The sequence below is a fragment of the Lolium rigidum genome, chromosome 3 (genome assembly GCF_022539505.1).
Source record: "Lolium rigidum isolate FL_2022 chromosome 3, APGP_CSIRO_Lrig_0.1, whole genome shotgun sequence".
NCBI classification, from domain to species: domain Eukaryota; kingdom Viridiplantae; phylum Streptophyta; class Magnoliopsida; order Poales; family Poaceae; genus Lolium; species Lolium rigidum.
The window spans coordinates 384,657,047-384,671,516 of record NC_061510.1 but is presented as its reverse complement, the minus strand read 5'-3'; the positions used below and the strand labels follow the sequence as shown (position 1 = coordinate 384,671,516).

The 14,470-nt window shown below is 41.7% G+C and overlaps 2 protein-coding genes across 2 annotated transcripts; both read right to left on the bottom strand.

Moving 5' to 3' along the window:
- Positions 1–9,198: 9,198 nt before the first annotated feature.
- Positions 9,199–10,160, bottom strand: LOC124700715. The gene is made up of 5 exons (XM_047232804.1): positions 10,129–10,160; positions 9,940–10,045; positions 9,783–9,850; positions 9,590–9,650; positions 9,199–9,304 (listed from the first exon to the last, which is right to left on the bottom strand). Exons 1-5 carry the CDS (start codon positions 10,150–10,152, stop codon positions 9,246–9,248), a joined length of 318 nt encoding a protein of 105 aa, XP_047088760.1. The 5' UTR covers positions 10,153–10,160; the 3' UTR covers positions 9,199–9,245.
- Positions 10,161–10,362: 202 nt separating this feature from the next.
- On the bottom strand, positions 10,363–14,430 carry LOC124697560 (calmodulin-binding protein 60 B-like). The gene is made up of 7 exons (XM_047230133.1): positions 14,395–14,430; positions 14,240–14,298; positions 13,489–13,967; positions 12,724–12,884; positions 12,286–12,480; positions 10,572–10,767; positions 10,363–10,499 (listed from the first exon to the last, which is right to left on the bottom strand). The coding sequence occupies exons 1-7, from the start codon at positions 14,428–14,430 to the stop codon at positions 10,363–10,365; spliced, it is 1,263 nt and encodes a 420-aa protein (XP_047086089.1).
- Between the last annotated feature and the right edge of the window lie 40 nt (positions 14,431–14,470).

Genomic DNA, 14,470 nt, shown 5'->3' with positions numbered 1-14,470 from the left:
TCGTCCTTACCGGACGATGATGCTATTTCAGAATTTGGAGTTATTGCATATCGAAGACCTTGCCTGCATAATCTTGCGATCAAGAAAGGCAAGTTCATCACTTGCTCATGTCATTTGAGTATTTCTATCAAATTACTTGCAAAGTATTATGGTTATCACTATTGCATAAAAATCAAAACCACTACTTTCATAACTATGAATATGACTATGTGGTGGGCAATGGAACCATGGATTGTGTTGATATGGTGGAGGTTCCATTGCACAGGTTTATATCCATCTAGGATTAAACAACAAATGTCGCCGATGATTCTTGTGCCGTAATACCCGTGTTAACCATAAGATCCGGAGTGGGACGGAGTAGTCAAAAGTGTTTCCACCTCTCGTTCATCAACGGATGCGCTTTACCGTAGTACACTTGTAATCCAAGGGGGCAAGCTGGTGAGGCTGGGGAGTCCTAAGTCCCCACGGCATAGTCCATAGTACACTTGTCGCCCGAAGGAGCAAGATGGTGAGGTCGGGGAGTCCTAAGTCCCCACGGTATTGCGGTCTAGGATGGGTTGCAGCTACCGGCGTAGGAGTGTATGGTAGAGCCCGAAGCATCGTTGTCGTGGTCGGGGTCCACCTTGAAATCTACAGGAATAATGGGACCGACGTGGACCCGTGGTCGGGGCATGCAACAAAGGGTGGGTGTTCGAGGTAGCGGAGGAACATGATTGGCTAGACCTTATACCGGGCCTCACACCAAAGGAAGTGTGGACGAGCCCGCAACTCGGTTGGCACCAAGGTTAAGATCTCTTATGGGTAAAGCAACACACCTCTCGCAGAGTGTAAAGAACCGTGACTCGTCACTCCTCGTTCCGGGATATGGAACTCGCGAACGCTGCCGGAAAGGAACTCCATGAAGTTCTAGTAAACCGGTGAAGGCTGACGGACATAGTTCTTCTGAATAAAAGCAACCTTTTGAAGAAATGGTTATGAAAACTTGCATTGGTATTAGACTTTCTGGTCTAATGCTGTAGCTAGTGCATTAAACACCTCTTCCCTATAATGAACTTGTTGAGTACGCTCGTACTCATCCCACTCTTAAATCCCCTGCTTAGATATGGAGGCATCGAAGGAGGATCTACAGTGCAACTCGAAGGCCGAGGAGTCAACAACAACTTCACGAGACAGGACCATGTCAGAGGAGTCATACACCACATCCACCATGAAGAAAGCCTAGATTAGCAGTAGAAGGGGACTAGCTCCGTGAACCTAGCTCCTACTTAGCTAGAATCTATTCATAGCCTCTGTAGTTAGTTAAATACTCTACAAATAGAGTCCGTGATAAGATTAGACTACGAGTTGTTCTTCTGGAGTTATCTGCAGTTTTACCTCATTGTAAAGTAGGAGGTCATGTCTCGATCTTATGTAATGGAGTCAATGTTGTAATTCTATAGACATGCCTTGAACCCGCATATGTTTCTGTTGTACCACTCTGAGCGATATAATACTAGTGGAACGGTGTTTCATTGGGGTTATATCAGACTTGCATACTACACCATGCAGTGGTATGCCGGGTCACCACAGTATATCATCCTCCTCTCTTGACCCTTGAAAACTTCCTCCACACCAAACTCGAAACAAACTCATTAGAGGGTTAGTGCATAATCAAAAATTCACATGTTCAGAGGTGACACAATCATTCTTAACACTTCTGGACATTGCACAAAGCTACTGGAAGGTAATGGAACAAAGAAATCCACCCAACACAGCGAAAGAAGCAATGCGAAATAAAAGGCAGAATCTGTCAAAATAAAACAGTCCGTAAAGAAGAATTTTAAAACGGCACCAGACTTGCTCAGATGAAAATACTCAAATTGAATGAAAGTTGCGTACATATCTGAGGATCACTCACGTAAATTGGCATAATTTTCTGAGTTACCTACAGAGAATTAGGCCCAGATTCGTGACAGACAAGAAATCTGTTTCTGCGCTAGTAATCCAAATCTAGTATGAACCTTACTATCAAAGACTTTACTTGGCACAACAATGCAATAAAATAAGATAAGGAGAGGTTGCTACAGTAGTAACAACTTCCAAGACACAAATATAAAATAGAGGTACTGTAGCAAAATAAACACATGGGTTATCTCCCAAGAAGTTCTTTCTTTATAGCCATTAAGATGGGCTCAGCAGTTTTAATGATGCACTCGCAAGAAATAGTAGTTGAAGCAAAAGAGAGCATCAAGAAGCAAATTCAAAACAAATTTAAGCCTAACATGCTTCCTATGCATAGGAATCTTGTAAATAAACAAATTCATGAAGAGCAAAGTAACAAGCATAGGAAGATAGAACAAGTGTAGCTTCAAAAATTTCAGCATATAGAGAGGTGTTTTAGTAACATGCAAATTTCTACAACCATATTTTCCTCTCTCATAATAATATCCAGTAGCATCATGAGAAAACTCAACAATATAACTATCAAAGGAAACATTCTTATCATGAGTCTCATGTATAAAATTATTACTCTCCACATAAGCAAATTTATTAGTTGTAGTGGGAGCAAATTCAACAAAGTAGCTATCATTATTATTCTCATCATCAAATATAGGAGGCATATTGTAATCATAATCAAATTTATCCTCCATAACAGGTGGTACTAAAAGACCAATATCATTATAATCATCATAAATAGGAGGCAAAGTATCATCGAAGTAAATTTTCTCCTCAATGCTTGGGGGACTAAAAATATCATGCTTATCAAAACCAGCTTCCCCAAGCTTAGAATTTTCCATATCATTAGCAACAATGGTATTCAAAGTGTTCATACTAATATGTTCCATGGGTTTTTTAATTTTCGCATCAAACCATCCATGTCTTAAATCAGGAAATAGAATAAGAAGCTCATTGTTGTCCATTATGCCAAACTAGTGTAAACAAGAAACAAAAAGATGCAATTGCGGGATCTAAAGGAAATAGCTTCGAGTACTTACAACGGCGAAAATAGCTTAGTAGCCGAGATCCGGAGTGTGAGTACCTTTTACCTTTCCTCCCCGAGCAACGGCGCCGTGAAAATAGCTTGATGTCTACGGGAGCTTCTATTCTTGTAGACAGTGTTGGGCCTCCAAGAGCAGAGGTTTGTAGAACAGCAGCAAGTTTCTCTTAAGTGGATCACCCAAGGTTTATCGAACTCAGGGAGGAAGAGGTGAAAGATATCCCTCTCATGCAACCCTGCAACCACAAAGCAAGAAGTCTCTTGTGTCCCCAACACACCTAATAGGTGCACTAGTTCGGCGATGAGATAGTGAAATACAGGTGGTATAAATAAGTATGAGCAGTGGCAACGGCACCAGAAAAGTGCTTTGCCCAGGACAGTAAACAAGCAGTAGTAACGCAGCAGTAGTAACGCAGTATTTAGGAACAAGGCCTAGGGATTAGACTTTCACTAGTGGACACTCTCAACTTTGATCAATAACAGAATAGATAAATGCATACTCTACACTCTCTTGTTGGATGATGAACACCACTAATTGCGTAGGATTACACGAACCCTCAATTCCGGAGTTAACAAGCTCCACAATATTCAATGTTCATATTTAAATAACCTTAGAGTGCATGATAGATCAACACAACTAAACCAAGTACTAACATAGCATGCACACTCGTCACCTTCACACTATGTAGGAGGAATAGATCACATCAATACCATCATAGCAATAGTTAACTTCATAATCTACAAGAGATCATAATCATAGCCTACGCCAAGTACTAACACGGATGCACACACTGTCACCATTACACCGTGCAGGAGGAATAAACTACTTTAATAACATCACTAGAGTAGCACATGGATAAATTGTGATACAAAACACATTGCAATCATAAAGAGATATAAATAAGCACTTCACTATGCCATTCATAACAGTGAATAAGTATTCTGTGAAATATAGCCTAAGAGACCCACACGGTGCACACATTGTCACCTTTACACACGTGGGGCAAGGAGTCTCCGGAGATCACATAAGTAAAACCCACTTGACTAGCATAATGACATCTAGATTACAAGCATCATCATATGAATCTCAATCATGTAAGGCAGCTCATGAGATTATTGTATTGAAGTACATAGGAGAGAGATGAACCACATAGCTACCGGTAATGCCCCGAGCCTCGATGGAGAACTACTCCCTCCTCATGGGAGACAGCAGCGGTGATGAAGATGGCGGTGGTGTCGATGGAGGAGCCTTCCGGGGCACTTCCCCGTCCCGGCGGCGTGCCGGAACGAGACTCCCGTCCCCCGCATCTTGGCTTCGCGATGGCGGCGGCTCTGGAAGGTTTCTCGTACCGTGGCTTTTCCGTATCGAAGATTTAGGTCAGGGACCTTTATATAGGCGAAGAGGCGGAGTCGGAGGGGCGACGAGGCGACGACACAATAGGGGGGCGCGGGCCCCCCTTGGCCGCGCCGGGGTGTCATCTGGTGGCCCTGTGGCCCCCCTCTGGCGACTCTCGGGTGTTCTGGAAGCTTCGTGAAAAAATAGGATGCTGGGCCTTGATTTCGTCCGATTCCGAGAATATTTCCTTACTAGGATTTCTGGAACCAAAAACAGCAGAAAACAAGAACCGGCCCTTCGGCATCTCGTCAATAGGTTAGTTCCGGAAAACGCATAAATATGACATAAAGTATGCGTAAAACATGTAGATATCATCAATAATGTGGCATGGAACATAAGAAATTATCGATACATCGGAGACGTATCATCCACCTCCTTACCTTGGGACTTGGCGCACCCCTTAGTGGGATGCCACATGGTGGCGCATTTTGGGGGTATCACTATATTTAATAAATTTTTATATTTAATTCTATTAATTAAATACTATACCATATTTATTAAGTCTCCAAACAATTCATAGACTCCGGAACTTATTCTGATACCTCTCCAGAACAATTCTGGTGTTCTCTCTTACTATTCCGACGATATCGAACCAAACCTAAGCGTGCCACCCTATGGGCTCGGAAATGCCTAGATCGATATGATCGAGGCATCTCTCCGATCAATGCCCACCTGACGTTTCAAGAAAACCAGAATGGTCCTGACACTTTCCACGAAATATCTTTATCAGTCGAATCTCAATGTCGAGTCATATTCCCTTTGTCTTACGATAACTAGTTTGTCCGAGATTTCATCTTCGGTGTTTCTTATACCTAGTTCGATCTCGTTACCAACAAACACATTTAGTCGATCCCGTGATATCACATCGTCGTGACATGGTCACACGCTTGCAAGCTTCGTAGATGTAATATCACCGAATGGGCCCAGAGTATTATGGTGTCATGGAAATTTGAAAAGGAACTAAGCAATGAGATTAACGGTAGAAGAGCGAGATCTTCATCATCATATTTTACCTCCATGGACAGCAAGTTAGAAACGATCTCCCTAAATATCGATAGGTGATTCATCACCGACACACCTTATTGCAACTTGTGCGAGAACAATTTTATCTTCACGTGCATCTTACTTGTTAGATCTTTTGACATGCACATCGTATCCAACTTCTTTCATATCTCTCATGCAGATTTATCTAGCAAAACTTTCTGCAAAATATTATTGGATAGATGAAGTTGAGTTAAAGATAAAGCCTTACGGTTTTCCTCAGCTGTCCATGTTGGCGGATCTTTCTTACCAAATCCATCGAGCGCTTCATCCAAATCATAAGGTTGGGCGAGGATCGCCCTTATCTTCACTTGCCACAGAGAGAACTTTATGGTGTAGCCCAGCTATAGAACTTCAATGCCACCATGTTGCAAACCCTAGATCAAACACGGGCTCTCATACCATAAGTTAGACAAACAACAACTTGTATTGCAAGGGGCAAAATGCCACAATATATAGTACAAAATACTTGAAGCACAAGAATAGAAACCTAAATAAATATGTACTCATAGAGACCTACACCGGTAGTAATAATTGTTAACGGCACAACCCTCAAATGCAAAGCATATGCAATAGCATTGCATTTAAAGAATGACAAAAGTACAAAGAAAATATAATCCAAAATCTGCATCTTGTGTGTCGTCGTCACATCATGAAGAGTCTCGAAAACCTGTTGAGTCAAGCCACACTCGATCGAACAAGTGATCGGCAAAAACCGAAAGACGGTCAGAAAAACAACATGTCAGAAAAGATCATAGCACACAGAAAGCCTCCAACAATAGAAGCTCAAATGGCAAGAGATGCAATCCATTCTTTTGTAACGTTTTCTGTAGTTTGTAATATCCTTGGATGGCTGTGTGCATCTTAGCTATGCAGAAGCTGGGTATAATGCTTAATTTTTTTTAATAATAGAGCGCCTTTTATCGAAAAAATAGAAGCTCGAATGGCAAGAGATGCAACGGATTTGGTGAACGCAATGGAAGAAACAAAGCATAAGGTAAGACAGAAAATCACCGAAAAGTGGAAAAGGAAGACAATACCAAACGGCGAAGTAGGACACAATTTTTTTAATACCATTAGCGGAAAACACAATCAGCAGCAGCCATCCTCCTCCTCGACTGGATGGTGTAGATAAGCGATGTGCCGCAGCTAGAAAAGCCTCCAGCGTGCCGTCCAGACGATCCATGTCCTGCTATCTACATAGCGGGGACCACTGCTGCTGCAACAGAGCCAAGAATTTAAAGATAAAGTCAGAGGTGCGTCGCGAGAAAGATACTATTTATAACCATCTTGTTACGAACAATCCATAAGGTCCAGGTTAAGGCCGTAAACGGTAACCAGAAGAGACGCCTCCTCCTACCGGAATTGTCCGTGCGGGCCTTGAGGAACTCGCCGAAGTCTGTGGCCTGCCAGTCAGGCCTCAGAGCCTCATAGATGATGCTCCAACCGTGCAGCGGGGCAAGAAAACATGATGTGCGTTATAGTTTCTGGAACGACACAAAGAGGGCACATACCATTACTTGGCCCATGCCGCTTAGAAAACTCCACGCCAGAGGGGAGGTGGTCTCCAAGAAGTTGCCAAAGGAAAATTTTCATCTTAAGAGGTAGCGGTGCTCTTGAAAAGCGGGGACGTCCACACAAGGTGTGGCCCCTTAAAAAGGGATGTATATGCGGTTCTAAGCGAGAACACGCCAGACGCAGGAGGTATTATCCACCCCGCCCGGAAGGCGCTCTGGGAGGAGATTCCGTAATGATTCCCAATCCAAAGCCTCTCTCTGGGTTAGGCCCTGACGAAATTGGATATTCCAATCCCCCTGGGTAGCTTCCGCCACCAAAATAGATGGGGCATCGCAGATGGCAAAAAGCTCTGGAAAGTTGAGCCTAATAGAGCGGTCAAAGAGCCAAGAATCCAGCCAGAACATGGTCCCCCTGCTATCGGCTATGGAGAGGGACAACCTAGCTCTGATCTCGTGCTTAATGACCTGGAGGGACCTTCAAAACTGAGATTCCTCCTGCTGCTCCCCGTCAAGGAGCGGCCAGCCCCAAAGGTACCTCTGGCGGCATGTATGGTCTTGCCGGAAGAAGCGTGAAAGTTCTTTGTCAAAGGCGCGATGTATCCCCTCGGGGAGGAGATATAGCTCCATGATATACATGGGAAGACTCGACAATGAGTCAATGAGAATTGTCTTGCTGCCTTTGGAGGTGAACCTCCCGCACGACAGCTCTACCTTCGATCTCACACGCCCCACCAAGGGGGACAACCCCACCAAGGGGGCGAGGTCCCTAATGAGGATCCTCGAGTCTCTAACTAGCACACCCAGGTACTACCTCCATTAAATCAAATAAAGTTTGACTAAACTTTTAGAACAATCTATTAAAAAATATAACATTTTGTAGATACCATACGAAAATATATTTTATTATCTATTTAATAATATTAATTTTATATTTTACATGTTAATAATTTTTGGTAAAAGCTTAGTCAAACTTAACATAGTTTGACTTTAAAAAAATAATATATACTTCACAGAGAAGATCAACAACTTGCAATTCAAGTTACAAGCGATACACTACTAAACCTCCAGGGTAGCTCTTAGGAGATAGGAGAGTGATGGGGAGAGAGTAGCTCTAGGTTTTTTGGAGTAGGAGTGGTGTGCGTGTGTTGTGGTGTTGTTCACATCATTTGTGAGCAAATGGTGTGAACTCTTGTAATTATGTCTCTCTTCTATAAAATTAAGGCACGCTATTGGCGTGTTCTCAAAAAAAAAAAAAAAAACCTCCAGGGTACCCAAGAGGCCAAGACCAGTACCTCACTTCTGTCAATGTTAATCTTGAGGTACATGGCCTCAAAACATAGCAGGAGGAACTTGAGATTCTGAATATTAAGATCCGAGCCTTCCAATATGATCATGGGGGAGGAACATGCAGAACAGGAAACGAGCGCGCTCGTCTTCCTGCCGATAGAAAGAGAGCAGAAACCGTCCTACAGACGCAACAGCCTGGAGTCTGGAGAATGGAGATCCAACGAACAGAACCGGAATCTGGGGAGCGGCCGCGAGAAGTCGGGAGTCGTGGTGGAGCAGGCGACTGGAATTCGAGCAGCAGCGGAAAATGAGCAGCATACAAAATCAATCCGGAGCACTGCACCTCTAATCAGTACAGCACCAACAAGATCCATATGGGGCAGCGCAGCGTACAGCGCAGCCATGGCGCACGGGATTTTTCACGGAGTTGCGACGTGCAAACTTAATGAATGGGGTTACATTAATGTACCTTCTGGTTTAGTTTGGCAAATGGGCAGCGCAGAATGAGAGAGCTTGTCTCTGTGCGGGCTTGGTGTAGGAGCTGATTGGTTCATGGAGAAATGGATGCTCTGTTGTAATAGTTAAGAAACTCAAATCTTGTATAACTGTACCTTCTCTCTTGTGTGTATTTTTACCATGTTCAGATTATTGAGAACGATACATGATGCACAGAAACTGAAATCTTGTATAACTGTACCTTCTCTCTGCTGTACACGATTTCATGATACCAGTAAAAATGTGTGAACATGAATACAAATCACAACTTACATAAAGAATTATTAACAGGATTAGACAAAGTTTAGCAATACGAATATTTGCTCTTCGTACTCAATACAAGACAAGAGCTTTCACTTCTGGAAGATCTTTTTTTAAGAATACATGCCGGATGACTTTAGCAAATTACGGAGCAACTTGAAAAATCTGTGTTGCTACTGGCAACATTATATTTACAGCCTAGATGCTTGATCACTCTGAAATATTGTACTCTTGCAGAGGAAAGCCTGTAGCAGTGGTCTCAAGTTAATCACTAGTTGCCATCACCATGCTCATAACCGTGGAATTGATTGTTGGAATTCGGCAGTTGTGCTGAAATAAAAGGAGCACACCATAAGGGCACTGGACAGGAAAGTCTCAAATTTATACCTAATTTAACTTCAAAGCAGCTAGGGTTTCAATGATTCTGTAATCATTGGTCAAGCATAGCCACTCTAGTTATTATGAAGTAACACAGATGCTGCAACCTTAGTTTGGAATTAGAAAAAGTTCTGATGGGAAAGGATGTTTCGAAAATAGTAACACAAGCTCTCCATGGTTTGGCAGCTTAGCTTAAATCAACAGAAGTTATAGTCATGGGCATGAAAAATCGCGTACCGTTGTTAGCTGGTATGATGTCCTGGTCTGCCCCATGTGCTTCTTCCTCTCCGAGCAATTTCTGGAACCGCAAGGACAAACATCATCAAGACATAACAATGGTTAACAAAATCTTAAGCTATGAGACTGCTGTAGACCTATATACTTTGTCTGAGGAAAGATAATCGTTCTGTTCTAAAGAGTAAATACATACTTCAAGTAACTCACTGAAGCTGTCATCCTTAGCTTGGTTAAGTGAAGAGGTCGCCTGACTAACTCCATCTGAGAAAGTACCAACACCAGCATCTAAGAAACCAATAAGGCTCTGCATATATTGTGAAATTGGAAGTACTGGGATGTAGCGCACACACCTGTTACCGGAAAAGAGGTACCAGGAGCACCAGTCGCCGAGGAGCTTAAGTATCCATTCTGTTGGCCAATCAGTCTTGCACGTGTGATCCAGTCATCCTCTGGAACCTACCATCCAGGAAAATTTTCAGGTTGTCAATGAAAATTTGTGGGATGGAATAGTCGATTGTGTCATAGTAATCTTTTCTTACTGGTGGAAAATTGAAGGATGGCATAGTTGGCTGTGCTGGTAATGATCCCTGGCCATTTAAGATATTCCCCTGGGTCCGATGACTGCAAAGAGTTCCATTCTGTGGCATAGAAGGACCGTGCTGGCCAAGGTCTACAGAATGTTGACAACCAAAACTATCAGTAGCAATAATAACAATAATTTTAATGTAATAATTGAAGTATCAAGGATGTGTGATAAAATACTGTGTAGGTGTTTAATATCGACCTTGACCAACAGTGTGCTGCGAATTCAGTGGTGCTTCTTGGTTGGAAGGACCTGCGTCATTGTTTGCCAGGACTTCGGCCGGTGAGAACCCATTTGGCTGCCGAATGTGATATTGCTCACCAAATTCTGAAATAATTTAATTTTGAGAAACGTATAACAACCAAGATCAACGATGGAACACACAGTATTAAAATTCACCTTGGTGTGCAGCCATGTCATTAGGATATTGCCATGTTGGTCTAGCTTGTACAGAAGGACCTGCTTCATTGTTCAGAGGCTTTTCACGGACAGGGCAGTCGTCATTGCTCATGAAGTAATCAGCGGCAAGACCCCCAGAATTCTCCTGCTCGTCAAATTTCTTATGCGCGGATATTTTCCAGTTTTCCACTTTACGCTGTAACAGAATGTTTCATTTATCATCGCCATCACAATGTACAAGTACATGGGGAACATATCAGGTGAAAATGGGATAGATTCTGAAAATCTGAAAATTTCTGTTCTTATCCCTTGGATCATGTTCTGAGGGTCAGATTCGAGTCATCGTCCTCCCACCAACTACTTCCTGGACATTTTCTAAAATCTCCCTGTGATCTAACATATTAGCAATTCTTAGATGTTCCTAGTTGCTCCTACCGACGAGCAAATAGATTCTCGCTCCAGATTGCATACGCACTTGAATAAGAACAATTGCACATGCCTTAAATAATCATCAACAAGTTGCTTCGAATTTGAAGCTTTCACATATGAATGGGAAGACAAACAAGCACGGATCAGAATCAGTGAGGCCATCTCATGAAGAATTAGACCACGAACTGGAATTCCATATATCAAGAACACAACCCGAAATGGGCAGCACATCTGACTAGAAATCTAAAACAACGAAATCAAGAAAAAAGGAATCCAAGACGGTGGTTCCCAGAAATAGTGGCCAAGATCTGGTCTTCTGTAGATGGATCCGTGCAAGGCGGCCGTCGATGAAGCCGGACACAACGATGATAGATCTGTCTGCAACTTGAGAATTGAGGCTTGTTCTTCAGAAAGTTGTCTCTGGTCGCTGGGAACCTCATCCGTTCATGGTGGAGAGATGGGGAAGAACATGACCATGAGAGAGAGTGGGAGGAGGGGATGGTTTTTTGTTGTGCTTCTGGGGTGCTTTGTGTAAAACTGTGCTTGAAGGCCAAGATCCAATTTTCTACACATTCTAAAATGTGTTGTTGTTCAATTAAAATCACTTTTTGTTTGCAAGATCTGCAAACCTAGAATGTATAAAAAATCAAATTCCCGACTTGCAGTGTAATTCAGGCTCATCAACACAATGCCGACAGACGAGCACCGCAAGGTGGGAATCCAATTTTCATTCATTCTAGGTTTCGAGATGTTGAAAAAAAAAAGGATTTTAATTGTAAGCAACACATTTTTATTCATGAGGCTTACGTTTATAGGCGAAATAAACTCCACGGTGGAAACAGATGCTTGACTTGGCGATAAAAGTTTGTTTTGAATCCATGCATTGGTCCTAAATATACGGAAAATAACATAATTTATCTTTTTTGCAAGGTAATCTGTAAGGGCAGACCGGTTGGTATAAATAGGAACCCCAATTCATGCCCACGAGGACTTGAACCCACGTGGTGGGGTTGTACTCTACTCCCCCAGACCCCAACCAAGTAAGCTAGGCTTCTATACCTCTCTAACATCATTTTGCCTTGGTTTTTGTTCAGCAATGTTGGAGATGGGTTAGCCTATATCCATTCAGTATGACACCAAAATGTTTTTAAATCCCCAGTAGTAAATCTTGCTACATGCCTTAGTAAGCATGACAACATTAGCAAGGTAATTGCCATCAAATTACTATTTTAGTGAATATCAACTGCCAAATTAAGATGGAAGCGGAACAGTATAATATGTATACCTGGTGATATTTATCAAGATTTCTGACGGGAAAATATTGTCCTTTGATTATTATACCGACAAGATCATATAAATCATTGAATAAGACTTCGCAATTTTCCTCTGCAACTCTATAAGAATAGATCTCATCCCCAGGAACACAGGTGCTGGCATGTTCAATCATTGTACTCCAACTCTTTTCTTTCATGCCAGTAAGCTGATTGCCAGAAATTAAGAGTTTTATTAGAAATTCATGAAATTCTAGCAGATATTATACCGTAATTGAACATTTAGCATTACATGGAGTTCAAATAATTCCTAGAAGGTGATTGATATTTTACTTCAGTCCAGCACAATGATCAACTAATATTACCCTCAAAAAAAATGATCAACTAATATCTATCACAGATAATTCCACATACCTACGACTGCAGAAGTATCATCACAACAGAATATTTACCTCTTGGAGACTAGATTTATTTTTGTGATACTGACGCATCAAGTGCTTCACTGTAGTAATGTTTCCCCCCTCAAGGGCAGCAAAATGTTTTCCATTTTTGGAAATTCCCTTCAATGTATGTACTGCATCTCCCTTCAATGGACGAATACTCTTTGCATTTACTGAAATAGACAAAAAGGTTTGGTGCATGAAGACAAGATTGCTAATATGAAATTGGTTCATTCTATTTTTCTCATCTGATGGTAATGGTATTTACCATAAATGTACACTGCAATCAATGTAGCATACTATTCAACTATCACATAGTAAGATACAACATTAGAAAATTACAACATTGCCCACCCTCTACATTACTGAGTAAATGAATGAGCATGTCAACCTAATTTCCATACAGAGGAAAGAAAAGTGTGGTTCGCAATCCCAACTCTGCATACTGTTTTATGACAGAGCTTGCCCGTCCCTTCTAAAAACAGATCATTTACTTCTAAGACTTCATAGGTTTAGAAAAAAAATAATGCCATTGCATGTATCTTCCACGGATACCACTTTTATATTACTCCGTAGCAACCTTTTCCATAAGAGTTCATGAAATATTATATGTGCTCTAACATCTTTTTTGTGAAATAAGCTTGGCAGCCAGTTAAAAGAGGAGCATGATCTTCAGCTGACTATCGCAATAATACTGTCTGAGTAAACTACAGTATGAAAATGCAATTTAGTAACCTTAAAGTTTTTGATGTTCAGAATAGATAAGTAAATACTCACATCGGCTTCGGTTGTCTTTGACAACAAAAGGATCAGTGATTGCTTCTCGAACTCTGATAGTAAGATCCTGCCTTTTGACTCTTGCTGTCAATCGCAACTTTTTCAGGTGGGAGGTCTCTGTAAAGATGATGGAACCAAGATCGGCCTCACCATTTCTTAGAGTAATAGTTGCCAAGACTGTCTCTTTCCCATTACACATATGTATATGTTTGTTAAATTCCTCTTTGGTGAAATCATCTTGTCCTCTCTCAGTAAAGAATTCGGCATTGACTGGCAAAATCTCAATTTGCACCTTAGAAAGATCACCGCCTGTGATCTGCTTCTCATTTCGAAATATTGCTACCTTAGGGTTTTCTCCATTCTGCCACTCTACTGGACAACGAGTGAAAAGTGGATCTTCTGGTCTGTCAGCACCAACAAACAGTAGCCTGACTATTCCAGAGCTGCCTCCAGCTTCAGGAAGACCTTGTGGTATCGCCCTAAAATTTGAAGTAGGATGGGAGTGAGAAAGTAACAACAAGATAATCCCCAGGCTATGTATAAAGTAAATACTTCGTTTGAATTTCCTTTTGCGGTTGAAATACTTGATTTGATAGGTTTTAGTATCATAACATGAACCGAAAAACTTGTAAAGAGTAATTTCCAGAGGAACTACGCATATGCATGTTTCATGCTCAACTTTTAATGGAGAATTAGTATGCACAACTGTAGAAGGAGGACATATATATAGGAAACATAAAACGGCAGGTACCTTGAACTTGAAGGCTCAAAAACACCATTGGGAAGCGAACCTGCTGGTGGTTGCTGAATCTATTGCATGAAAGATTGGAAGGGGTTAAGATATATAGGGTGAGGTTACAGAAAGAAAATTAAATGGTTACATGGATAAAGATCCAAGACACTAACCTCTTTCTGTCGAACTGACAGAATCATATCTTGCATGGATACCGTAAGAGATCTTTGCGGATGATACAACAAAGAA

Coding starts and splice junctions, on each gene's coding strand:
- LOC124697560 (XM_047230133.1), bottom strand. CDS start 14,430: ATGCAAGATATGATTCTGTCAGTTCGACAGAAAGAG. Junction 14,299..14,394: donor TGTCAGTTCGACAGAAAGAG/GTTAGTGTCTTG, acceptor TTCATGCAATAG/ATTCAGCAACCACCAGCAGG. Junction 12,481..12,723: donor ATAAATCTAGTCTCCAAGAG/GTAAATATTCTG, acceptor TCTGGCAATCAG/CTTACTGGCATGAAAGAAAA.
- LOC124700715 (XM_047232804.1), bottom strand. CDS start 10,152: ATGCCATCCTTCAATTTTCCACCA. Junction 9,651..9,782: donor GCTTCAGTGAGTTACTTGAA/GTATGTATTTAC, acceptor TTGCGGTTCCAG/AAATTGCTCGGAGAGGAAGA. Junction 9,305..9,589: donor CATCATACCAGCTAACAACG/GTACGCGATTTT, acceptor CTTTTATTTCAG/CACAACTGCCGAATTCCAAC.